General features: G+C 44.8%; 2 protein-coding genes across 2 annotated transcripts; one reads left to right on the top strand and one right to left on the bottom strand.

Moving 5' to 3' along the window:
• Window positions 1-7,266: 7,266 nt before the first annotated feature.
• Window positions 7,267-9,543, bottom strand: LOC127311239 (uncharacterized). Its single transcript, XM_071823817.1, has 3 exons — window positions 9,529-9,543; window positions 8,735-9,232; window positions 7,267-8,138 (listed from the first exon to the last, which is right to left on the bottom strand). The coding sequence occupies exons 1-3, from the start codon at window positions 9,541-9,543 to the stop codon at window positions 8,121-8,123; spliced, it is 531 nt and encodes a 176-aa protein (XP_071679918.1). The 3' UTR covers window positions 7,267-8,120.
• A 5,060-nt stretch (window positions 9,544-14,603) lies between these two features.
• LOC127311240 (monooxygenase 1) lies at window positions 14,604-18,750 on the top strand. Its single transcript, XM_051341621.2, has 7 exons — window positions 14,604-14,698; window positions 14,835-14,947; window positions 15,023-15,169; window positions 15,413-15,463; window positions 17,466-17,631; window positions 17,724-17,952; window positions 18,044-18,750. Exons 2-7 carry the CDS (start codon window positions 14,844-14,846, stop codon window positions 18,562-18,564), a joined length of 1,218 nt encoding a protein of 405 aa, XP_051197581.1. The 5' UTR covers window positions 14,604-14,698; window positions 14,835-14,843; the 3' UTR covers window positions 18,565-18,750.
• The last annotated feature ends 7,618 nt before the right edge of the window (window positions 18,751-26,368 follow it).

Below are 26,368 nucleotides of genomic sequence, written 5' to 3'. Positions count from 1 at the left end.
TGTAGTATGCAAGTCTGATATAACACCAATGAAACACCGTTCCACTAGTATTATATCGCTCAGAGCGGTACAACAGAAACATATGCGGGTCCAAGGTATGTCTATAGAATTACAACATCGACTCTTTACAAAAGATCCACACAGCCTCCTACTTTACAATGAGGTAAAACTGCAAATAAACTCCAGAAGAACGACTCATGATCTAAGCCTATCACGAACTCTATTTGTAGAGTATCTAACTAGCTACAGAGGCTAAGAATAGATTTTAGCTAATTAGGAGCTAGGTTTAGGAAGCTAGTTCCCTTCTATGGCTAAACTAGGGTTTCTCCTTGATGGATGTGGTATCTGACTCCTCTGACAGGGTCCTGTACCTTGAAGTAGTTGTTGACTCCTCGTTCTTCGAGTTGCACTGTAGATCCTCCTTCGATGCCTCCATATCTAAGCAGGGGATTTAAGAGTGGGATGAGTACGAGCGTACTCAACAAGTTCATTATAGGAAAGAGGTGTTTAATGCACTAGCTACGGCATTAGACCAGAAAGTCTAATACCAATGCAAGTTTTCATAACCATTTCTTCAAAAGGTTGCTTTTACTCAGAAGAACTATGTCCGTCAGCCTTCACCGGTTTATTAGAACTTCATGGAGCTCCTTTCCGGCCGCGTTCGTAGTTCCATATCCCGGAACAGGGAGTGACAGGTCACGGTTCTTTACACTCTGCAGAGGTGTGTTGCTTTACCCATAAGAGATCTTAACCTTGGTGCCAACCGGGCGAGGCGCGTGCGGCGGCGCCGCCAATTCCTGGCACCCCCGGACGCGCTACTACCACTACTCGAACCCCCTCGACACGCTGAGTCCAATGGTAAGGTTGGTTGCTCGAATGACTCGCCGGAGCACCGTCGGCGAGCATGGCCGCGGTGGTTCAACTCCGGCCAAGTAGCCCTATGGAGCTACAGACCACGGATTGATGCAATTTAGGTATCAATAGAAGCGCAAGCTCACCGTGGTTCGGTCGAGATGGTCAGCGGGGTTGGGGAAGGTTTAGTTCGCCGGAATTTGGGGTCACCGGTGTCGGAGAAGATGAACTCGTCGGCGATGCTACGGATCGCCCCGTCTCAATTCCTTTTGCACGATGACCAAGTCGAGCTTGGCGGTGATGATGGTGTCCTCGGCTTGGCTCGGGGGTGCTCCAATCGCCGGCGGTAATGGTGGAGTGGTGCGGCCAGGTTTCGGTATTGGGGAAGAATTGGAGCAAGGAGGAAGAAAACGAGCCAGGGTTCGACAACAAGCTTTTATATGGCGCCAAGACATGCCTCGTCACGACGCCGAATGAGGAGAGCTCGCCAGCGGCAAGGAGAATCGAAGCACGGCTTCGTGCTGGCCGGCATGCGAGAGGAAAGGGATGAGGACGACCTGGTTCGGAGATATTTCGACGAAGGGGTTTCTGGGCTAAGTTGGGCTGGTGCTGTTGGGCCAATTGTTGGGCTGCTTGGTGGGCTACACGGCCAGGTAAGTCCAGGTAAAGTTTTTTCCCCTCTTTTCTATTTTCTATTTTCTGTTTTATATTTTCTATTTGAATCTGATTTAAACTCAAATTTGAATTGCAGGGTTCTTGTTATGTTAATTGAATTGAGATGTAGTGCAAGGACTATTACTTCATTCTTTATTTAAAACAAATATTTTGTATTGGGTTATAATGCATAGTTGTGGGTTGTTCATACTAGCAAATAGGCATGGGTTTCAATTCTTATTTTTTAATTTCTTTTTCTTGTGAATTAATTCTGTCAGGATTTATGAGAGTTGATAATTGCAACTCAAAGTATTTCAGAGGTTATTATTAAGACTTGGTTCCCATTTGAGAAGTGGATGACTTACATTTGATTTTGTGTGATCACCAACTTATTAAGGTTTAATAGTTTCTCTTTTAACCCCCTTCTGAGTTTAACACTATTATTATATTTGAAAGTATCTAAGGTAGGTATTGTCTCCCTCAAGGTTTGGTTTTAGGTTATGAGACTTGGCATTAGGTGACTTTTATGTTTTATAATTGAGCATAAGCTTTGATTTATGAGCCATTAGGGTCCAAATGCTAATTACCTAATGACAAATGGTTTGAATTTCAATTATAGCCTAGCTTTTAGTTGTGATCACACAAGTGATACACAAGCTAGGGTTAAGATATAATGCTAGGTTGTGGATATGATATGACACCATATTGCATGTGCTAGGATTTAATTTCCCCTAATCATGATAAGGTGATTACTGGCTTAATAGTTGATGTTCACCTTTAGTTATTAAGGACTTGAGAATTGGTTTTACCTTATACCAATAGATTTCTATTATATCCTTAATCTATTGTTAAAGTAACTAAAGTTGTTATAGTTCTTTTTATAGTTAACTTTGGTCATATGGATGTATGGTTTCTCACCATATTAAGTATAGAGTTTAACTTTAAGGTTGTCTTAGGTTCTTTAATCTATGGAATAAATGGTATGTAGAGGTGGTAGGATGCTACTTATGATCACCAAGTGATTCATAGGTAAAGGTTGGGATATAAGCCTAGGGTTGCTTACTAGTTACCTCCCTATGATTTTATGTGGTGAATGATATCTAATTATCCTATTAGGGTTTATCTTATCCTCACATACCTCAAGAGCATGATCATGGATTAGGCATGATTAACTTGTTCTTAATATCATTTCCTCAAGTTCTTAGGTTTTATGGTCATCATTCAATTTATAATGTTCAAGGTTGGGCTTCCTAAAGTATTTCTAATGGAATGGTTTTCACTTCCATGATCAAGTGTTGTCTTGATTAACTAAACATAATATCTCCCTTATAGTTTCTTGGGTGGACCTGGCTATGGTTGTCTCTATAGGTTATATCCCAGGAAAATGCCTGAGATATTTTGTTAGGGTTCCACTTAAATAAGGTTGATATTATCATCTGGGTATATGTGTAATTCTCTCCCTCAAACTCAAGTGTTGCCTCAACTAACTTGAGTGTAACACCATAATTGATCTCTCTTGTATAAGAAGGGATTATTCTAGGTTATGGTGTACTCCTAATACTCTAGTTCAATTGTTGTCCTTTATTCTTGAATAAATAAAGCTATGTTTTGTATGATTGGTCTCTCTCATTTTGGAAAGGACTCTAATACTAACTTAAGGTTAGGCTCCATAGGAATTGATGTGATCATCAATATCTATGTTTAACATAAATTGTTTCTCTCTCTAGGAATGTCTTGAATAATATCCTAGGGTTCCTCTTAAAAATGATGATTTGAATACTTGGATGTGTATCCAAGGTTTAGCTCAAGGTTTGTTATTGCTTCTCTAATAAATACTATAGAACTCTCACCTCTCTAGGTTTGATGTGTAATAACTTGGAATGGAGAAGAATATCTATTTCTGGAGTGGATTTTCTTGTGATAACTCCAATGTTGAAGTGGAGTGAATACCCTGAGGTTTCATGGTAGGATCAGGATTAGTTTTAAGACATGGGAAAGATAAGTAAAGAATGGTTTCTCCCTTTTATTGTTACTTGGTTTGTAATTGACAAATGTTCTTGTGTTATGGCAATGATTACCATATTATGATATGTTATAAGATCAAGTAGTTGATCATTGAGTAAAGTGTTGTTGTGTTGATTATCAGTTCCATTTGATCTAACCCCTTAGATCAAATCATCTTTACCCAAAACAAGGTTTTAACAAAGTCACATTGAGGTTTATAGCGCTTGACTTGATGAGCTACTTCAATTCCACCAAGGTCAAGTGAAACTTCGCCATCGTGATCGTTTTACTTTAAAGCGCGAAAATTCCCCAGATTTTCTATGCATGAATGCAATGCACACATCTGTTTCCTCTATTTTTGTAACCCCATTACCTGGGATATTACAACGTCCCTCTGCAGTACTTCGCTCTACGTCAGAGGATCTCGATCCCCTTTCCCTGAACGTGCGGCCCATCCCGCGGGATTGCCAAGTCTGACTTCCACTAATCACGAATGCTTCCATTTTTTTGTAGATAATCACCGCATGGCTAAATCATACTTTCCATATTGAAGAATATTGCTAAGTTTAGCCGATATTTACTCATGGTTCTGGGTTTCTACCTAGTACCGTGACTAATATATGTTCTGATGGCACATTAGATTTGTTCTCCCTACATATAATGTTTTCTTTGCTTCATATATTTATTCGTATTGTACAGGAGTCATGCTTCCAGCATTGTCACACTTGCTTCATAATTATTAGTTAATTTATTTCCTGAAGCACTTAATCCAAGTACCATTTTTTTCCATACATTTGAATCATGGTTGCAGCCACTGTCCTTGTGTGCTTCCATTATTTTCACATATGCTTACACTAGTGAAAAATGTTTCCAATGATGCTAACTTTTGTTTGTTTTAGAAGCTATGTATTTATAGTTCCACCGACTTTCTAAAGTGACAAGAATTCGCTTCGTTGAAAATAAATTTTCCTATAAACGGTATATTTTGCTACAATATGTATCACATGTGTTTTATATGGTTTTGAAGTATTGCTGTAACATTTTTCATTTTGTGCTTCATTTCTGTTTAATATATGCTTCCATGTATCATGGTTGCATATTCTTTTACTTGACTAGCATTTAATTTGGTTGCTTCGTGTGCAACTTAAAGCAGCTTCCTATATTATTCCAGATGCTTCGACACCAAAAACAAAAGGAAACATGCTTCGCTGCTTCCACAATAGTCCAACACGTATGTAATAGTATTAATGCTTCCTGGTTGTGTTAATATTGCTTCACAACTTCCTACTAGATGCTTCAGCTGTGTTTCATCTCCATCTGAAACATTAGTGTGGAGGGCCTTGAAGCTTGGAGGCATACGGAAAGAGTACAACAAAGAAGTAGATGAGCGGCTGCTTGGTGTAAGCCTCGCTAGATCAGCAACGTAGGCTAGGCAAAAAGACAGTGCTCATCATACGCCCCTACCGTTCGGTGGAGGCAACAACGAGAAACTGGAGCGTGAGAAGGTTGTCGGTGCCCCTCGCGACTTGCGACCCTGCTCATCATAGGCATTGTCTGTTAGCGCCGCTCATTATAGGCCACAAGAAACTTTGGAAGCATCAATTTACGATGCCTCAACATAACTAGTACCACGTGGAAGCTTCGAAGCCTGAAACATAACTAGTAGCACAAGGTCAATGTTTAAATCACAATTGTACTAAAGATGACGTTAACCAAAACTAAAAGTAAGAGCATGGTTGTATGTAGGAAACTCTAAACCGGAAAAATATATAATGTACATATATGAAGCATAGAAATTCCCTATAGTTTTTTCACTTCCAATACGTATCAAGAGATTAGTGCTATGGCAACATAAGTCGTATTGGAAGCATAGAAGTTTCATACAAAGTATCGCAATATTAGTGTCTAATATTGCGATACTTTGTATCTGTCAGATAAGTGCTATCTAACAGATTGATTTTGCGATGTTAAAGTTAACTAGATTACTCTGCAAAGATCTAAAATGCTGATTGGGATCTAGGTCAGTTGCAAGTTACCTGCTCCTACATTGTGTAGGTGTTCAACGAAGCAGCCGCCGATCCACTGCTTCATGCGGAGTGATCGGCCGGGTTATGCCGCCTCTGAATCTATACCGACGTCCGTCGGTGGTCAGGGAGGTCCCGACGACATACCCGCGACGGAGCGTTGAGTGTGCCAGCGCAGGGCCTGAACCAGGGTGATTGGTAACTGCATGGAGCACGCCGAGTATGCCGAGTCGCCGCGCAATATGTCACCTCGGGCGACCAGCGCCCTGAACGCCATCCTGACGTCCACCTCGCAGTGGTCGCAGCTTGGGTCGAGTGCAACCACCACCAACTGTGGCGGCAACAAGCTAGGCTGCCACCGAAATCGCATTTCCGGCGTCGTACATAGGAGCGCGGCTGCGTGGTGGTTCCCCGGGCTAAGGACGGAATACCTCGAGAGCAGGTGGCGCCATGGCGAGGAAAGGAGCCGCGGCGCGCTGGGGAGAGCAAATGCGGCATGAGCAGACCAATATGTGGGCGAGGAATCCGGCCACGATTTTGGGGCTCAATTATCGCATGATTTTTTTTCCTATGGAAGCTGGGTAAACGTCCAGGTTTATTATTGGGTCACCTTTTTTTCAAGGAAAGCTTTGTGAATGCGGGCCGTATGATGGGATAGGATCGTGCGGCGTCCGATCGGTCCGACGGTTTCCTTCTCATCGGACTGCGATACATAGTGTTTTCCTTGATTTATAGGGACGGTATGCACTTTTTAAGTAAATAATCAATTTATGTAGCATTAACCCCACTAATTGTTCCATTAATTTTACTTAAATCCTGTTGAATAGATCTAAATATGCAATTTAATGTTCTGCGATTGATGTTCTCTTCTCGTTTCTCTCTCCACCTCTCTTGATATGGATCATCCGTATCATGCATCCATGCTACAGAAAATGGCTATAACCTATCTCGCCGGAGCTCTTGCCCATGATGGCGGACCTCGGAATGGCAAAATATATGGGCAACAAAACTAGCAAGCTGCTCTTCTCAACCAGTGACACTACGGGAAAACACGGCTTTGCCGTGTTGGCAAAATACACGGCAAAGCCCCTTCGGAACACGGCAAAGCTTTTGCCGTGTGGCGGAACACGGCAAAGTCCACACGGCGAAAAACAGCACGGCAAAGGATCTTTGCCGTGTGTCTTTCTGCGCGGAACACGGCAAAGCCTTTGCCGTGTGCCTTCCACCCAGGAGCACGGTAAAAATGCAGTTGACGGAATCTCGACTTAACAGACGGCGCCACGTCAGACGGTTTTTGCCGTGTGCCTACCAACAAGGACCACAGCAAAAGCTTTTCTTTGCCGTGTGCCACACCGTGAGAAGAGCACGGCGAAGAAACGGCAGGGCGCACCCCTTTCCCTGCTTTGCCGTGTGCCACCGACGAGGGAACACGGCAAAGGTCCTCCCTCTTTGCCGTGTGCCACCAAACTAGGGAGCACGGCAAAGTCCGTTTGGCCTGACCAAATGGTCGCCCCTGGTGCACAGGCTGCTGCCACGTGTGCTCTTTGCCATGTGCATGCACACGGCAAAAGGGCACACCCAGTTTTTTTTTTTTGATTGTTTCCTTTTAATCCCTGCATAGAAAGCAATAAATATACATATAACAGTTTAAAACTCACAAATATCATCATATATCACCATATATTCCCATATCATCATAGCCGGTGTCATCATATCATTATAACCACATAACTAACAACAAAATAGATCATCAAATGTCCATAGAAGTCACATAGTTCATCAAATGTTCATACAAGTCACATAGTTCATCAAATGTCCATACAAGTCACATAGTCCATCAAATCCATCAAATGTTCAAAGAAGTCATATAGTCCATAGTGGTTACATATCCATAGTGCAAAGTACATAAACACCATTATATAAGGCAAAGCTAGCCACATGTCCACCGCAAACACATAAAAACCTTGATGATCAAGGGCTCTACATGTTGGCCACGCCGGTGATGATCAAGGGGCATCATGTTGCGCATCCTACAAGTTTCAAATCAAGAGGGCATTGTGAGATTGGCACATCATATATTTTTTACAAGTTGCAAATTTGACAAGTTTGGACAATAAAGTGAGATTGACAAGTCATATATGTTTGAGAAGTTGCAATTTTGATGAGTTTGAAGACTAGAGCGAGTGAAGCTAAACTTAGAAGCGTGTGAGTCACCAATTTAGGAGAACTAACCTGGAACAACACGCGTTGGTTCCCAATGTTCGTGCTTTGCTGAGCTGACGTACGAGGCGTCGGCGTGATTTCCAATTCACCTTGAGCCGCATGGTCGGAGCCGCCAACCGAACTATGTGACTACAACAACAAATGGTGAGCATTATTTAACAATATACGCAAAGACAGCAAAATGGCATAAAATGGCATATGTACCGACTACTTACCCAAGGGAAGGTGAAAGGAGGAGGAGGAGCATGAGGACCAGTCCCGCCAGTCGGCATCAAGGACCTAGGCACGAGAGGTGGAAAGGCCTTACCCTCGAAGCGTGATCGATCGCCGCCGAAGATGCCCTGCGAAGACGGTGCCCTACCCTCAAACTCGACGCAGATCCTGCAAAAATAAGACTTTTTACATGACAACAATAGCAAATTTGATTGAAAGGTTTTATGACCCTCTAAAGGGAAAGATCTTGCTAAATGGAGTGCCTTTGGTAGAAATTTCACATCAGTATCTCCACCAAAAGGTATAGTGTCCAACCATTTTTGTCTATAATATGATTCTTATGGAGTAGTTTCTCAAGGTTCTAAGTTCTAGTAGTTGGCATTGTGCTGAATCCTGAAAACTGCACCACTCCGCAGGTCTACCGTGTAGTCTAGTCACTAGACAATTGTGCTCCTAGCAAACAAAGAAAAAAACTAGAGTCCTGTAATGATACACTGACATTTAGAAACATTTTGGAAAAGGTACTGGTATGAACCTACAAGCTTTTTTCGAGAATGCAACCTAGAAGCTTCGATATCCAGAAATACTCTGCTTACTTTTGGAATAGAAATCAAATTAGCTATCAGTTGGCAATTTCACTAATTTGGTAGTGTCCTATTGCTGTCACTGGCCATTCGAGATTCAACTCGTGAACCTCTGAGATTACTTGTGCATCTGACTAGCACAACAAGGAGGAGGAGCACGTGATGGAGCATTGAGCATACCTCAAGATTGCAGGATCTGACTAAGTTCTGACTGCAGAACATGGCCGTTGTGGGAGAGCGAGGCATCAGGTTATCCGGTGGGCAGAAGCAGAGGGTCGCCGGAGCTGCAGCAGCGCGCAGCCAGAGCAGCACCACGAAGCAGCAGCACCGGCCGGGCGGCGGGCTCGCAGCAGCAGCTCCGGGCGGAGGCCTCGCAGCAGGCAGCGGGCTCGCAGCAGCAGCTCCGGGCGACGGCCTCGCAGCAGCAGCCCCGGGCGGTGGGCTCGCAGCAGCAGCAGGTGGCGGCGGGCGCGGGCGCGGGCAGGGGCAGGGGACGGCGGGCGTGAGCGCGGGCAGGAGCAGCGGGCGGCGGGGGCGGGCAGGGGCAGGGGGCGGCCGTGGTCGACGGCGGCGCGAGGTTGGCGGCGGTAGCGTGGGGTCGCGGGGGGAGGTCGGGGACGGCGGCGCAGGGTCGGGTGCGGGATGAGGCAGAGGAGGGCGATTTTTCTTTTTTTTTTCCTATCCAACTATTCCGGCCACGTACAAAACCCTAAGTCCCTCACCTTTGCCGTGTGCCTAACCGTTGAACACGGCAAAGGGCCCTTCGCCGTGTTCCTTCCAGGAAAGACCACGGCATAGCTCTATTTGCCGTGTTTCTACCAAAGTGCACACGGCAAATATTTTTTTATTTTTATTTTCCTTATCTATACCTAATAATAAAGGAGATAAGGTTTCTGCCAAAATTTTCGTCCAACTTTTCATTGGACGATTTTACCCTCCCACCAATCTCCATAATACTGCACCTGTCCTCATACCGGTCCGTTCGACATTTTTCACTTTACCCCTCCTGTGGTGTTGATTGATCCTGAATAGTCCGCGCTGTTTGTTCTCCATCGTACCAGGGTCGAACTCCGCTTACTCCTCCTCCTGGATCGGAAAATAAATAGCAAGCTGCGTCCCGGTTTTGGTTAAGATCGGGCCCTCTGCGCGGTGCATCTAGATGCCGAGCTCCGCGTGGCGCTTCCGGCAACAATCCTTGCCCCCATCTAGTTTACTAAAACGAACGGAACACGCCAACCGGGTTAGGGCGTGAGGATCCCTCCTCCGAGGCACCGTCGATTAGGCAACGACAGTTGGCGCCCACCGTGGGGCCTGCGGCGTCTGGAGACCGGAACCGGGAGGGTTCCACCATGGGAAGCTACGACAACACCATCGCTGTGGGGCTCGTTCTTTACGCCGGAAATCTGTCGATCGTCCCTCCGGATGAGTGATGGATTCCGGCTAAGACAAACCCCGTCAAGCTCTCCATCGTCCCAGTTGGCGGCATACACATCTTCATCGGGGAAACCGTCAATTCCGATGGAAACCCACTGGTAAGTAACGCTGACACGACCGCCGCTGAGCAGGACGCAGTCGCGAAGATCCGATCTGAGATGCAGGAGCTTCCCAAAGAAGATTCCGCCTTGGATCTGGAAAAATCAAAACCCACCCAATCCGCCCCTGAGCAGGAAATAAAGGTGGAAGACCACTCCGGAGGACAATATGAAGAAGGCTTCGGAGATCTTGAAGAAAAAGGACGAGGAGATCGACATCAACTACGTTCGTACGCTCGTTGCTTAAGCAATGAAGCAGCAGAGCAAGGCAGATACTTCGCGCAAGTTGGAATCCAACCCGGAGCATTGCATCTCCACCGCGCAGAAGGACGCCTACGACAATCGCCATCGTGACGACGAATCGCGAACCGGATCCTCGGAACGCAGAAGGAAAACCAGAGAACACCCAAATCCAATCCCCGTACCATCAAAGACGCCTCCGTCAGATCCGAGAAAGGGAAAGGATGCAAAATGTACACTGGTAAGGACAAGTACCGCAATCCCTCACCTCCGCCTAATGGATATCCGCGTCCTCCTCGCCGACGTAGTCCAGCCTGAAGCACCAGGCCCCATGAGCCTGGCGGAATTAATATCCGCGACAACGTGCTGCCCTCGAGAAACAGGAACAGGGAGCGAACGCCGGAACCCCGCCGGAGCCAGATCAATGATCGTGAGCCTGAGCCCAGGAGAAGTCGGAACGAAGAACGCGACCCGGAGCCTCGCAGAAGCCGGAATGGCCATGGCAGCCAGCACCAAGGTGAAGGCAGTCATCGAAGCCGGAGCCAGCATCGCGAAGGGCGAGGAGAGTCTGATGGCGGAAGCAAAAGGTCGGATCGGCCCCCTCGCAGGTCTCCCTCGCCACCACCTAGCGGTGGAGGCGGAGGTGGAGGCGGAGGCAGTGGCCGGAGATCTCGCTCACACTCAAAATCCCCCCGCAACGGCTCGCGTGATGCGCGGGGACGCCTCAACGAATACAGAACAGACTACATCGGCCCAAAGTGTGCTTTGGCAGGATGATTCGAGAGGAACCAAAGCCAAGGATGAACCTCAAGCTACCCGGAATTCTGAAGCATTATGATGGCACGGAAAGGCCGGATACCTGGATCGAAGATTACTACAATGCAGTGACCTTTGCCGGAGGAACCCCTAACATCGCCTGCCGCATGCTTCAGCTGTACCTTGTAGGTCCAGCCCGGATCTGGCTCAGCGACCTCGAGAAGAACTCCATCTTTTGCTGGTTTGACCTGAAGACGGCGTTCGAGAAACACTTCAGGGGCACCTACAAAAGGCCTGCCACAACAAGCGACTTACAAGCATGTATCCAGAAGAAGGGAGAAACCTCAAGACACTTCCTCACACGATGGTTGGCATGCAGGAACGAGTGTGAAAATGTTGATCACACCACGGCTATGCACACCTTTATAGGTGGATTGCAAAGGAGAGGATTGCTGCGGCACAAGCTTACTTGCTTGGATAACGCAAATAAACTAATAAACTGACTTTGGATGACATGATCTCCATTGCCAGCGATCATACTGCCGCCGACGACGACGCAAGCGGAGATCTAGCAGCTACAGCAATTCCCCTGCATCTGCAGAAGAAGAACCATGATAACGGTAACAGCAGCGGCAACAAGCAGAAAAATCCCCCTGATGACCAAAAGAGTGGCGGATCCGAGATGGTCGCCATAGCGTTCCAACGCGGAGGTCAAGGAGGCGGAAGAGGACGCGGCCGCGGAGGCGGAGCCGGCAGGAGCCAGCAGCGTGGCGATGAAGTCACCGCTGCCGGATCCCGCGCCCCGCAAACCTACGAAGAGTACAGAGACATGCCCTGCCTGGCCCATCTGGATCCGGCTACGGGGAAGTCCACTCACACTAACCGCAACTCCAAGTGGGTCAATGATCTGAAAAACGACCCGGAAGCAGGATACAAGCGAGCCCGGAAGCACCGCCCACGCGGCAGGCACACGCATGTGCCGAATCTGGGATTGTTCCGACAAACTATGCGTGTTCGGAGGGCAATACCTAACTCTTTTGCCCTAAAAGCCATATAACTCTGGACATGATAGCTCATTTTGTGAAGGGTTTTTCAGAAGAACATTTGTATCCCACATCCGTTTTTTTGTTCTCGCTACTAGGTCACATAAAACGATGCCCCGCAACGTCTCGCATATTTCTGACTTTGTTCCGATACGTTTCTGCCCAAAATGGGACCCACATGAAATGACGAACCGCTAGAACCGCCGGTCGGGGTTCACCAGGTTGGGAACGCGCGAAACCAAGGTTACCTTTACACATAAAAAAACGTGTCCCGGTTGTAAAAATGATTTTTCCAAAAAATTTGGGGCGACAGAAAGTGGACGCTTAATTCAAATCCGGACCGTTTCCAGCGGAATCGGCAGGACACCGCACAGAGCCGCATGTCTACCTAGAAAGCTAGCCCGCGCGGTAGGCATGTGATCTGTGGTATATATGCGTTCCTCTATCAACGTGCAGAGGTGCTACTGAATTATTGAATGCGCCCTCTATAGCTGCTTTACAAAAATAGCCCGCTTCTGCACTCGGGAAATGATAAACGGGTTTTTCGTTGCACCGAAAGGGAAAAACTGCATACGGTGTTGCTTCCCGTCCCAAGGCACACACACTTGCCTGATCTGGGCTCGTTCCGACAAACTATGCATGTCCGAAGGGCAATACCTAGCTCTTTTGCCCTAAAAGCCATATAACTCCGGACATGATAGCTCATTTCATGGAGGGTTTGGGGGAGAATTGGTTGCCGGTGCTAGAGAGGAGAAGTGTTGGTGGGTGTGGAGGAGAAATGCCCGAGACATGCGTATATATAGGGAGGGCGAGTGCAGAAATGGCGGGAAAGAAACAGCGGGAAAGAAGAGAGAAATGGCGGAAAAGAAGAGAGAAATGGCGGGGAAGAAGAGGGAAGTTGACCTTTGCTGTGTGCCTTTTACAATTACACACGGCAAAGCCATCTTTGCCGTGTTCTTTTTGTTCTGGCACACGGCAAAAACACCTTTGCTGTGTTCCTTGCTCTTTTGCACACGGCGAAGGGTTCGTGCTAAAATGCTGCCAACATACTACTTCGCGCGGGAAAAGTTGGCGGAAAGGGAGGGGTGTGCGCGGGAGAAGGACCTTTGCCGTGTTCTTTTTTATCTGACACACGGCAAAGCCACGTCGTTATGACGGCGCCGTCTTGAGAACTCCCTCAGGACACGTGGCGCAGCCTTTGCCGTGCCGCAGACCTTTGCCGTGTGTCCTGGCCGAAGTTCGCCGTGTTCAACTCTTTGCCGTGTTCTTTTTCGGACCTTTGCCGTGGTTGTTTGTTTGCCGTGTTCTTTTTCCAGATGTTGCCGTGTTTTAAATCTTTGCCGTGTTCTTTTTCCGTGGAACACGGCAAAGCTAGTAATTGCCGTGTTCCGAGGCGCTTGACACACGGCAAAGGTTGGGCAACACGGCAACTATAATTTTTCCCGTAGTGTGACATGTGTATGTCTCTGGTCCTTCAACACTATCATGGCCCTCAATGGTAATCTATGGCATGATGCCAACAACTGAAGAGAGAAACATATAGAAAAACAATTTATCCAACAAAATTTCTGGATAATCTCTATTCTTTGTTGTATTTGTTGCTGACATTTATGAGGCTTTCCATATTTTGCGGGATTTTTTTTGCAACTTGCCGATTATGTTCCTATAGTCAGCACTGGCATGTTTCATACTACTGTTTGTTTAGGAAATAGTATGAATTGATGCAAACCGTAAGATCAATAAAAATGGATGGCCTGTAAATGGGGGTACCATAAAAGTTTGAAATCATAGACGGCTGGCTTGAAGATGCAAATGCGTTTCATATTTTTCTTTTTTAGATGGTTTATCTTTGTTACGACTTTAAGTGATCCATGATTTGTAGGAGTAGTATAAGGTAGAATGTTTGCTGGTTGTAATTCTAGATTAATTTAATAAAAGCGACCCTATGCATCGATTGATGCAGAGGCTAAGGGTACCCCTATTTTTTTTAAAAATCATTTTGAACTTTTGGTTGCATTACATTGTGTATAAAACTTTGACATGGTGGTCGTTCGCAATTTGTGCAAAGATTGTCGTTTGACACTCTGTGTCCAATTTTTGGCCTCCCTAACGCCAGATCCCTGCAATCATGTCTCCTCCCGTTTAGCCCGTAGGTTAGTCACAATGAGAAGTATCATAGACTAGTATCATACATACGATATTAGTTCATGATACAACACCTACAATGCATATTATCATGAATTAGTATCATAGTTTCATCTTATTTAATGTTTTGTAGAATCTCAATGCAAATATTTTGTTTGATCACTAAAATTTCTAGTTTTACGTGGTATGATACGGTATCTATCTATGATACTACTCTCACTTCTCTCCTCATTAACTGATGTGTCACATAAGATTTTTGCTTACATTGCATACATGATACTAGTTATGATATTTTTGTTGTGGCTAGTGGTAGTTGGTGAGCGGTGACCTCTCGCTCTCAGCTCAGCCGCGACCAACCCCCACTATTGCCATTAAACAATATTCAGCCAGATCGAGGCTACTCAGGCAAAAGCAGCAGCTTTTCATCGGTAAGTTTTGTTTTCTCGACTTAGTACTGTTTTGCTTCAAGCCATATGGATTACATCCCAACAAGTTATCTCCATTATAAACAATGGAGAAACGCTTGCCTACATCCTTCAAGGAGCTCTTTTACTTTCACTGAAGCTCGCAGCCATGGCATTGACCAAGAGGATAGCCACCGGAGAAGAGGAATTCCACGGCGTTCTGATCGTTGGCGGAGGAATCTGCGGCCTTGCAACTGCGCTTGCTCTCCACATGTACATATCCATCAATCCTTTTATGCAATGCGTTTAGGATTTGCAGCAGCTCAGCGCAAAAAGTCATCAATGCAGAAAAGGTATAGATAGCCTCGTTCTTGAGAGGGCCGAGAGCCTGAGGGCGACGGGGGCAGGTATCAGCTTGAAGGCCAATGGGTGGCGTGTGCTCGAGCAGTTGAAGGTTAGCGAGGAGCTGCGGGAGCTGGCCGTGCCTCTTACTGGGTATGCCTTTGCTCCCCCCCCCCCCCTCCCGCCCCCCCCCCCCCCCCCCCAACCGAGCCAGATTAGTTGCTTGTTAATGACCGTTTAGACTAGCCATGCGTCCTTATATATGTACTTTTACACTCACATTGTCCTTAGTAATCTAGTCTAGCAATAATCATGCGTGTTTCTAAGCTATATGCTTTCTCTTAAGCTCTATATTGCTTCCTCTGTTCTTGACATCACTGTTTTTACTGCATACAGAATGGATATGAAGAGCATTCGTAGTGATAAGGTGATTAAGGTACCATACAGGTGAGTACAGACATGAAAATACTATTTTGATTTTTCATCCATGTGCACAGCATGTACATAATGTCCGTTATTCTAGTCGCTAGAGTTTCAGTTAGCGTTAGGTTCAGTTGGTTTTTATGTTCAGTTAGGGTCAACAATTTTCAGGGTTTTAGTTACTCCCTCAAGCCCAAATTAACTGATGTCAATTAGTTCGGACCGGAGGGACTAACTCATTTCCTGTTTATTTTGAACCTATCCGACCTTTTTAAAAATGATGGCTGAAAGACTGATTTGTTGTTGACTTAAAATGAAGCAAAAGAACGCAGAAAAGCAGCAACTTGTTTGCAGTGCAAAAAACTGCCAACACTCTGAAAATCTCTGAATTTCACATAAAAGTGAAGTGTAGACAAGAGAACACACATGGATGATATGTTAATTCTGAAAGTTCCATTCAGAGCATACATAAGATAAACATGAGCTAGTACTAAATATATATAGTAAACAACAATATATAGACATTTATATGAATGCAAGTTTAAGTAATAACTAACTACAAAAATAAAAGATGGTACGAGAATATAACAAGTCTAGACTCTCGATAAGGCCAACTTCCTTGTTCCCACACTCTGCATGTCCACAACTAAAATAAGCAAAAGGTAATACCTTGCTGTAGAAGGCATTAATTCACATGTCGTCGCGGCTATCATCTTTGTTGCTTCGGCGCCAGTCATCATGGCGGCCTGGATCTGGAAGAGACGTTCTTATATGCACTAACTTTGGGGAACAAATGCTTGAGAAGTTGGCCCGATCTTCATGGCGTAGGGTTAAAGACACAAGAGGGATAACTAGTTGGAAGCACCTAAAAAGAAAAACAAGTGGTTGTCACCCAATGAAGATGATGTCAACAGTAGCCTACGATTCGAGACAACTACTATAACACGACAGGCAAAGAGGAAGAAGAAAGATCAAACCAACACATGTGACACGAGGATTTTAACGTGAAAAACCTCCCCGATAAGCAGGGTAAAAAACCACCGGGTCAGCAAGCAAAACTTCACTATTCGTGAGAGAGTTTACGCAACACCAGAGATTTTATAGATTTAACTTATCTTGTGCGGCATCTTACAAAGAGGTATGTATAGCGGTGGTAACCTTGACAACCCATACTTCTTCGGCCCAAGCCTCCCGGCGATTGGCCTCGCTCTGCTCGCCAGAAGTTAGCTTCTAGATAAATTTAGATCACGACATAACAAAAACTGCCTATCCACAATCCACAAACTAGCTGACAAATCAATGATCAAGTCGTGGAACACGAGCTAAGTACAATCTGCAAGGCAATTCCCAAGTCATGGAGCACACATTAGGTGCATATCCATGATGAACAACATAATGTGGTAGCTTCTGGAATATACTCATAAGGTGCAGTCTCTTGGTTCCGTCACAAAAAAAATAGTTTCATACCGGAAAACATTGTTTTTTCCACATAAACTTGTTTTGTCGAAACTTGTTTCTCCATGAACTACACAACTTTATTTACTTGGTGTCAAACATTATTTCTTTATGGATAAGATGGTTTTTTTGTTTTCTTCTGCATTGTGCCTGACTAAAACCAAGAACAAAGGAGTTAAATGACATCCATGACTTTAATATTATATGGTAAACTCAACTACTCAAGATATCATATAGTTATTTAGCGTAGCTTCTTGTAATTGGTCTGTCGATGATTGATGTTGCGTCAATGGTTGGGATGTCCTCATCACAATCCTTCCACAATTCCACGAGGCACGACACTCACCACCGCGCTCTGACATGATGACCTTTCTTAGGGCTGACATGAATTATTCTTCATTTGTCCAATGAAAGGAAATACTATTTCTGATTAGGTCGATGCTTAGGGAGAGTCTGAAATTGGTTGCATACATTTTGATTGTTTCTGATATCTTTAAATCTACAGGCTACATCTAATCTCGTAAGCAACAACTGATTTTGAAAATGTTTGGTGACTTTTCCCCTTCAAGTGTAGGAATGAGTGTCGGTGCGTGAAAAGAAGCGATCTTGTCGGAACGCTGGCCAGACATTTACCAGCAGGATCTATCCGCTTCGGATGCCAGGTGGAAGAAATTTCTCTCGACCCCGTCACCCGCTATCCAATTGTCTCAACAAGCAATGGCTCTACCATCAGAGCGAAGGTACATTTTACCTCTTCAAGAGAACAACATGATCGACAAAGCCAAAAATCTTACAAACACATATACATCGTCTGCATTTGTGATCTGAATAGGTGTTAATCGGTTGCGATGGAGCGAACTCAGTGGTGGCGAAGTTCTTGGGTTTGAAGCCAGTGAGATTCTTGCCTTTGTGGGCAGCGCGGGGCTTGACTACCTTCCAAGAAGGCCACAGCTTCAGGAACAAGTTTCTCAACTTAGTGGGAAAGGGTATGACCTTTCGGCTCGTACCTATAGATGATAAAACTATATACTTCTCCGCAATCCAGTCTAGACTTCCCAAAGGTACGTTGATCTTCATGTGATATAAATGAATGAATCAATAGTGCAAACTGTGGTTGATCTTGATATATGCATGTCAACTGTCGGATTTCAGGGTGCGCCGATAGTAGGGATCCCTCGCTGATCTGGCAGGTGGCCCTGCAGGCAATGCAGGGGTACCCTGAGGAGATCCTGGACGTGGTGCGAAGCTGCGAGATAGAATCGGTGACCCTGGCACAGATCTGTTACAGGGCACCATGGAACATGCTCCTCCAGCCGTTCCAGGAGGGCACGGTGACCGTCGCAGGCGACGCCATGCACGCCATGGGGCCGTTCATCGGGCAGGGTGGATCCGCCAGCTTGGAGGACGCGCTCGTTCTCGCCCGGTGCTTGGCCGAGACGGCGACCGGCGATGACCAGAAACCGGCTCGGAGCGTCCAAGAGGTGCTCAGGTCATACGTGAAGCAGAGGAGGTGGAGGATCCTGAGGCTGTGCGTGCAGGCTTTTCTCAACGGACAACTCATCGTCGCATCTTCGAATCTCAAGAAGGTGGTGCTCAGGGCAGTCGTGAATGTGCTCTTCAAAGGGAGCACTACCAGTCAGTGGCACGATCAATACGACTGCGGCTCCCTGTAGCACGCGCGCTGATTAGTTATGCATCGATCGGATCATTCGCACAAGTTTGTATTTATGTGGAATTCATTTGCAGTGGCGGAGGATGAAAAAAAATTAAGGTCGGACGAAATCTAGAATACTAAGAATTTTGCAAAATAAAAAAGAAATCTAGAGCATAAGAAAAAATTGATGCAGAATGTTCAACAAGGATGTGTATTCAATCCTATGAATAGAAAACGAGAATGAGGTATAATCCTATAAGGGAAAGCCTGGGCGAGCTGGGACCTGGACACGGGTGAAGATTTCTCCCCGGCCGCCACCGCACTCTGTCGGCGTCGCTGCGCCCCTTGCTGCCAACGCCGATCTGCTTGCCGATGCAGTGCTCCTAAGTTTCGCTAGCCGCCAGGGTTCCTGCGCCGCCGCGTCGTCTTGTTTTGATTTTCGTGGATGGGAAATCATGGGTTTCTTTCATGCGGTCGTGGCTTCCCGGTCGGTTGAGCCGCACGAAGCTGCATAGTGGCCCAGTCCAGTCGGCCCAGTGGAAAAGACTAGTAGCCAGCGCCTAGCGCACCTCTTTTCCCTTCTCTTTCTACTCCAAAGGCGACACATCCTAGATTGAAAAATCTTCAGACAAAACACATCGACAAAACACATCGATAGATGAATACATATATACAAGTTTTGCACAAAAATTAAGGTAGGGCAGCCGCCCTACCCTGCCCAAAGAGGTCCTCCGCCACTGTTCATTTGTACGCCAATTACTTTACACTAGTAGAAAAAAGGCTTCCGTTCACCCCATTAGTCTCCAAAATATTCGAGCGGGCTCGACCGACAGCTGGGGGACGGGAGGGGCTTTAGTCGCGGTTGGCCAGGCCAACCGCGACTAAAGGTCCTCAGGGCTCAGGCTTGGCCCGAAGGCCTTTAGTCGCGGCCCACCCCTATAAATGTGGTTCAGCATACTCACTTAGCCATTTGGTGCCACTTCTCTTCACAATCGTCACAAAGTGGTGGTGGGTTTGCTTTTGTTTCCTCTTATGCACACAAGGTGTTCGATGAAATGCCCGAGAGTATGAAACAAACATGATATGAAGTGTCCGAGCCACACTTCAATTTTGTCATTTATTTTTCCTCCTCGATCGCGGTTAGCAACTTGAATCTTTCATGTGTCATTGATAAAATATGCATGTGTGTAGTTCATTGTTTAATTTCTATTATTTCTAGCTAGTTAGTTTAACAAATGCATGATGGTTAATTATATACTTTATATAATAATAATGCAGATGAATCGGCAATGGATGTACGGTAACCGACTCTCCGGCGAGTTCATTACGGGTTTGCAAGATTTCCTCGTAGTGGCTAATGCGAATAAGCAAGCGGGTTTTGTTATCTATCCATGTGTTGCCTATAAGAATCAGAAGGGTTACTCTTCCTCAAGAGACGTTCACCTGCACCTGCTTCGGCAGGGTTTCATGCCAAGATATAATTGTTGGACCAAGCATGGAGAAAGAGGGGTTAGAATGGAAGAAGATGAAGAAGGGGATGATATCATCGATGACAACTATCCTGATCATTTCGGTGATACTTTCATGGAGGATGCTGAAGGTGGGGAAGGTGAAGGTGAAGGGGAAAGTGAAGAAGAGGCACGTGATGAGCCCGCTGATACGTCTCCAACGTATCTATAATCTCTTATGTTCCATGCTAGTTTTATGACAATACCTACATGTTTTATTCACACTTTATAATGTTTTTATGCATTTTCTGGGACTAACCTATTAACAAGATGCCACAGTGCCAGTTCCTATTTTCTGCTGTTTTTTATTTCAGAAAAGTTGTTTTACAAATATTCTCGGAATTGGACGAAACAAAAGCCCACGGCCCTATTTTCCACGGAGTGTTCCAGAAGACCGAAGAGGAGTCGAGGAAGGCCAGCAGGGGGCCCACCCCATAGGGCGGCGCGGGGGGGCCCCACTGCCGCGCCGACATGTGGGGAGGGAGCCCCCTGGCTCCCCCGACGCTGCCCCTTCGCCTATTTATTCCTTCGTCCCCGAAAACCCTAGCACGGAGAGCCAAAATACCAGAAGAGTTCCGTAGCTCCGCCGCCACCAAAAACCCTAATCCGGGGGACAGAAGTCTCTGTTTCGGCACCCTGCCGGGACGGGGCATTGCCCCCAGAGCCATCTCCATCGACTCCATCGCCATCTTCATCGCCGTTGCTGTCTCCCATGATGAGGAGGGAGTAGTTCTCCCCCGAGGCTGAGGGCTCTACCGGTAGCTATGTGGTTCATCTCTCTCTTCCATGGTGTGATCTTAATGTGATCATGAGCTTTGTAATCTAGTTGAATATGTAGATGTTACTCTTGTCTATTATGCACTCTAGAGGTTACTTTAATATGAACTCCGGAGTCACTCTCCACGGTGTGATGGTGACTGTGTGCGCATCGTGTGTGATTCCTTTATGACGTTGTGGAGCTTGTTTACTCCGGCTTTAGGTGTGCTTTTGCAGCCCTACACAATGAATGGTGTTTGTTATCCAACAAGAGAGTGTTTGAGAGTAGCATTTATTTATTCAATTATGTGATCATTGTTGAGAGTGTCCACTAGTGAAAGTATGATCCCTAGGCCTTGTTTCTAAGCATTGAAACACCGTTTCCAACAAGTTCTGCTACATGTTCGCTTACTACCATTTTTATTTCAGATTGCAATTACTACTTATAATCATCCATATTACTTGTATTTCACTATCTCTTCGCCGAACTAGTGCACCTATACATCTGACAAGTGTATTAGGTGTGTTGGGGATACAAGAGACTTCTTGTATCTTAATTGCAGGGTTGCTTGAGAGGGATATCTTAGACCTCTACCTCCCTGAGTTCGATAAACCTTGGGTGATTCACTTAAGAGAAACTTGCTGCTGTTCTACAAACCTCTGCTCTTGGAGGCCCAACACTGTCTACATGAATAGAAGTGTGCGTAGACATCAAGCTATTTTCTGGCGCCGTTGCCGGGGAGGTAAGGTAAAAGGTATTCACATCCTCCGACTACTAAGCTATTTCCTAGCACTGTTGCCGGTGTGTGAGTGCTCGAAGCTATTTCCTTTAGATTCTGCAATTATATCTTTTTGTTTCTTGTTTTTATTTCACTAGTTAGGCTTAATGGAAAACAACAAAAAAAATAGAGATCTTTATGAAATTTATATTGAATTAGGACATGATGCTTTTGAAGAAAATTAAAAACCTATGGAAGTTTTTCTGCATAATAGTGGTAGTAATGTTATTAGTATAAATTTTTTGGACACCATTATTTTTAATGCTATGGAAAAACCCAAGCTTGGGGAAGCTAGTTTATATAAAAATAATCTTTTTTGCTCCTCAGCTTTGGATGAAGTATTTTGCCTTGATAATGCTTTGTCTCCAATATGTGGTAATTCGAATGATGCTTGTGATATTTTCAGTCCATCTACTATTGAGGATAAAATTCATTATGATTATTCTATGCCTCCAATTTATGATGATTATAATGATGGATGTGGTAGTTTTACTCCCACTATTACTAATAAAATTGATTATGCTTGTGTGGAGAGTAATGATACTTTTATGCATGTGGATCATGATAGGAATGCTTTATGCGATAGCTATATTATTGAGTTTATCAATGATACCACTGAAAATTATTATGAGAGAGGGAGACATGGTTTTATATATCTCAATAATATTAAGTCACCTCTCTTTTTGTTGAAAATTTTGAAGTTGCACTTGCTTTGTCTTTCTATGATAGTAGCTTCATGCTTCAATAATTTGTTTTCTTACAAGATTCGTTTGCATAGAAAGTGGGTTAGACTTAAATGTGTTTGGTATTTGCTTTTTGATGCTCTCTTATATTCAACTCTCATCTTTATAAGAGCATCATGAAAATTATCATGCCTAGCTAAAAGGCTTTAAAGAAAAGAGCTCTTGGGAGACAACCCATTGTTTCATTTCTGCAGTTTTTGTTTTATTTTTTTAGTCAAGGTACTGCCTACTACTGTAGCAATACCTTTGTATCTTTATTTTCTTGCATTGTTGTGCCAAGTAAAGTCTTTGATAGAAAGTTGATACTAGATTTGGATTTCTGCGCAGAAACAGATTTTTAGCTGTCACGGTTTTGAGTTTTTCTCTCTGTAGAAAAATCTAAAAATCCTAAAAAATTCATGAGTAATCCTCAGATATGTACGCAACTTTCATTCAACTTGAGATTTTCCATCTGAGCATGTTAAGTGCCTCGAAAAAATTCGTCTTTATGGACTGTTCAGTTTTGACAGATTCTGCCTTTTATTTCGCATTGCCTCTTTTACTATGTTTGAGTGGATTTCTTTACTCCATTAAATTTCAGTAACCTTGGGTAATATCCAGAAGTGTTGGGAATGATTGTGTCCTTGCTAAATGTTGACGCGTAAAGCACACGCCCGTTGGGAACCCCAAGTGGAAGGTGTGATGCGTACAGCAGCAAGTTTCCCTCAGTAAGAAACCAAGGTTTGTCGAACCAGTAGGAGTCAAAGAGCACGTGAAGGTTGTTGGTGACGGAGTGTAGTGCGTCGCAACACCAGGGATTCCGGCGCCAACGTGGAACCTGCACAACACAATCCAAATACTTTGCCCCAACTTAACAGTGAGGTTGTCAATCTCACCGATTTGCTGTAAATAAAGGATTAAATGTATGGTGTGGAAAATGATGTTTGTATGCGAAGAACAGTAAAGAACAATGTTTGCAGTAGATTGTATTCAGATGTAAAAGAATTGGACCAGGGTCCACAGTTCACTAGTGGTGTCTCTCCAATAAGAAATAGCATGTTGGGTGAACAAATTACAGTTGGGAAATTGACAAATAAAGAGAGCATAACAATGCACATACATATCATGATGAGTAGAGTGAGATTCAATCGAGCATTACGACAAAGTACATAGACCGCTATCCAGCATGCATCTATGCCTAAAAAGTCCACCTTCGGGTTAGCATCTGCACCCCTTCCGGTATTAACTTGCAAACAACAGACAATTGCATTAAGTATGGTGCGTAATGTAATCAACACAAATATCCTTAGACAAAGCATCGATGTTTTATCCCTAGTGGCAACATCACATCCACAACCTTAGAACTTTCTCGTCACCGTCCTGCATTTAATGGAGGCATGAACCCACTATCGAGCATAAATACTCCCTCTTGGAGTTACAAGTATCAACTTGGCCAGAGCCTCTACTAGCAACGGAGAGCATGCAAGATCATAAACAACACATATATGATAGATTGATAATCAACTTGACATAGTATTCCATATTCATCGGATCCCAACAAACATAACATGTAGCATTACAAATAGATGATCTTGATCATGATAGGCAGCTCACAAGATCTAACATGATAGCACAATGAGGAGAAGACAACCATCTAGCTACTGCTATGGACCCATAGTCCAGGGGTGAACTACTCACACATCGATCCGGAGGCGATCATGGCGATGAAGAGTCCTCCGGGAGATGATTCCCCTCTCCGGCAGGGTGCCGGAGGCGATCTCCTGAATCCACCAAGATGGGATTGGCGGCGGCGGCGTCTCTGGAAGGTTTTCCGTATCGTGGCTCTCGGTACAGGGGTTTTCGCGACGAAGGCTTTAAGTAGGCGGAAGGGTAGGGTTGGAGGCGGCGCGAGGGGCCCACACCATAGGTCGGCGAGGGCCCCAGGCAGGCCGCGCCGCCCTATGGTCTGGTCGCCTCGTGGCCCCACTTCATATGCTCTTTGGTCTTCTGGAAGCTTCGTGGAAACATAAGACCCTGGGCGTTGATTTTGTCCAATTCCGGGAATATTTCCTTTGTAGGATTTCTGAAACCAAAAACAGCAGAAAACAACAACTGGCTCTTCGGCATCTCGTCAATAGGTTAGTGCCGGAAAATGCATAATAATGACATAAAGTGTGTATAAAACATGTGAGTATCATCATAAAAGTAGCATGGAACATAAGAAATTATAGATACGTTTGAGACGTATCACTGAACATGTGAATTTTTTATTGTGCACTAACCCTCTAATGAGATTGCTTTGAGTTTGGTGTGAAGGAAGTTTTCAAGGTCAAGAGAGGAGGATGATATAATATGATCAAGAAGAGTGAAAGTCTAAGCTTGGGGATGCCCCCGTGGTTCATCCCTGCATATTTCAAGAAGACTCAAGCGTCTAAGCTTGGGGATGCCCAAGGCATCCCCTTCTTCATCAACAACTTATCAGGTCACCTCTAGTGAAACTATATTTTAATTCCATCACATCTTATGCACTTTACTTGGAGCGTCTGTGTGCTTTTATTTTCGTTTTGTTATTTTCATTCTCTTAATAAATCGGATCCTAGCATGCTTGTGTGGGAGAGAGACACGCTCCGCTTTTTCATTTGAACACTTGTGTTCTTCGTTTTACTTTTAATGTTCATGGCGAAAGCTGAAAGCCGCAACACTTATTGATTGTTATTTGGTTGGAAACAGAAAATGTTGCATGTGGTAGTTGGTATATTATCTTGAATAGTTTGATGCTTGGCAATTGTTTTGAGCTCTCAAGTAGATCATGTTTAAGCTCTTGCATCATGTAGTTTAAACCTATTAGTGGAGAACTACCGTAGAGCTTGTTGAAATTTGGTTTGCATGATTGGTCTCTCTACGGTCTAGATATTTTCTGGTAAAAGTGTTTGAGCAACAAGGAAGACAGTGTAGAGTCTTATAATGCTTGCAATATGTTCTTATGTAAGTTTTGCTGTACCGGTTTATACTTGTGTTTGCTTCAAACAACCTTGCTAGCCAAATCCTTGTACTGAGAGGGAATGCTTCTCGTGCATGCAAAACCTTGATCCAAAACCTATGCCATTTGTGTCCACCATAACTACCTACTATGTGGTATTTTTCTGCCATTCCAAGTAAATACTTCATGTGCTACCTTGTCAACACCCGGATTTTTAAGTCCGAATGCCTATTATGTCATACATCGCAATCCCAGGAATATTGTTGTTGCGAGGCATAATAGTTAAGTATCACAGTCATCATTCATTACAAACCATAAAGCCTTACAATTGGAATCACATCATCCATATTACACGAATAGTTGATCTATTGATCAACGAACACACAGAAGTTCATAGCGGAAGCGTAAGATACAAGGACTCTCTAGTCCACAGGCCAACGCTTGACGTCGGAAGACTCCTAGTTGTCGTAGGCGTCCTGCTGGTCATCTCCGTGTTCATCTTCATATTCTGGCCATTTGAATAGCCAGGGACAAAGCCGTGAGTACTTTAGGTACTCGCAAACTAATACTAAAGTAAGTGCTAAACATTGCTAGTAAGGTTTGCTAAGCTCTAGTTTATTTGCAGAAAGCTAGTTTTGTTTCACAAACATTTGAGCAAGCTTATTCAAAATACTAACTAACTCAAGTGGGAACATTCGTGTCATTCCCACCAGTCAAGTGGTGATTTCAATTCAATTCACCACAAGTCATTTCACCATCATCTTTCAACATCATTTTCAAAAGTATGACATTGGACAACTGTATGGCCTTTCCAACCGTCCGTAACCGTGGACGCGGCTATTCGAATAGGTTTACACTCTGCAGAGGTTGCACACTTGTGCCACAACATTTGATTTCATCCGTCGGGATTTCCCCGAATCATCGTAACTCAGTACGCGGATCATCAACCATAACCTTTCACTTACATACCCTAGTATGAGCACCTCTCCCCATGAGCTTGGCCTCCCAGTGAAGACAGATACCACTGGGAACTGCACAGGGCTTGGGCCGGACATTCACCTCATTTCGCATCATATCG

This window comes from Lolium perenne, chromosome 7, assembly GCF_019359855.2.
Source record: "Lolium perenne isolate Kyuss_39 chromosome 7, Kyuss_2.0, whole genome shotgun sequence".
NCBI lineage: Eukaryota > Viridiplantae > Streptophyta > Magnoliopsida > Poales > Poaceae > Lolium > Lolium perenne.
This window is presented reverse-complemented; position numbering and strand designations above follow the sequence as displayed.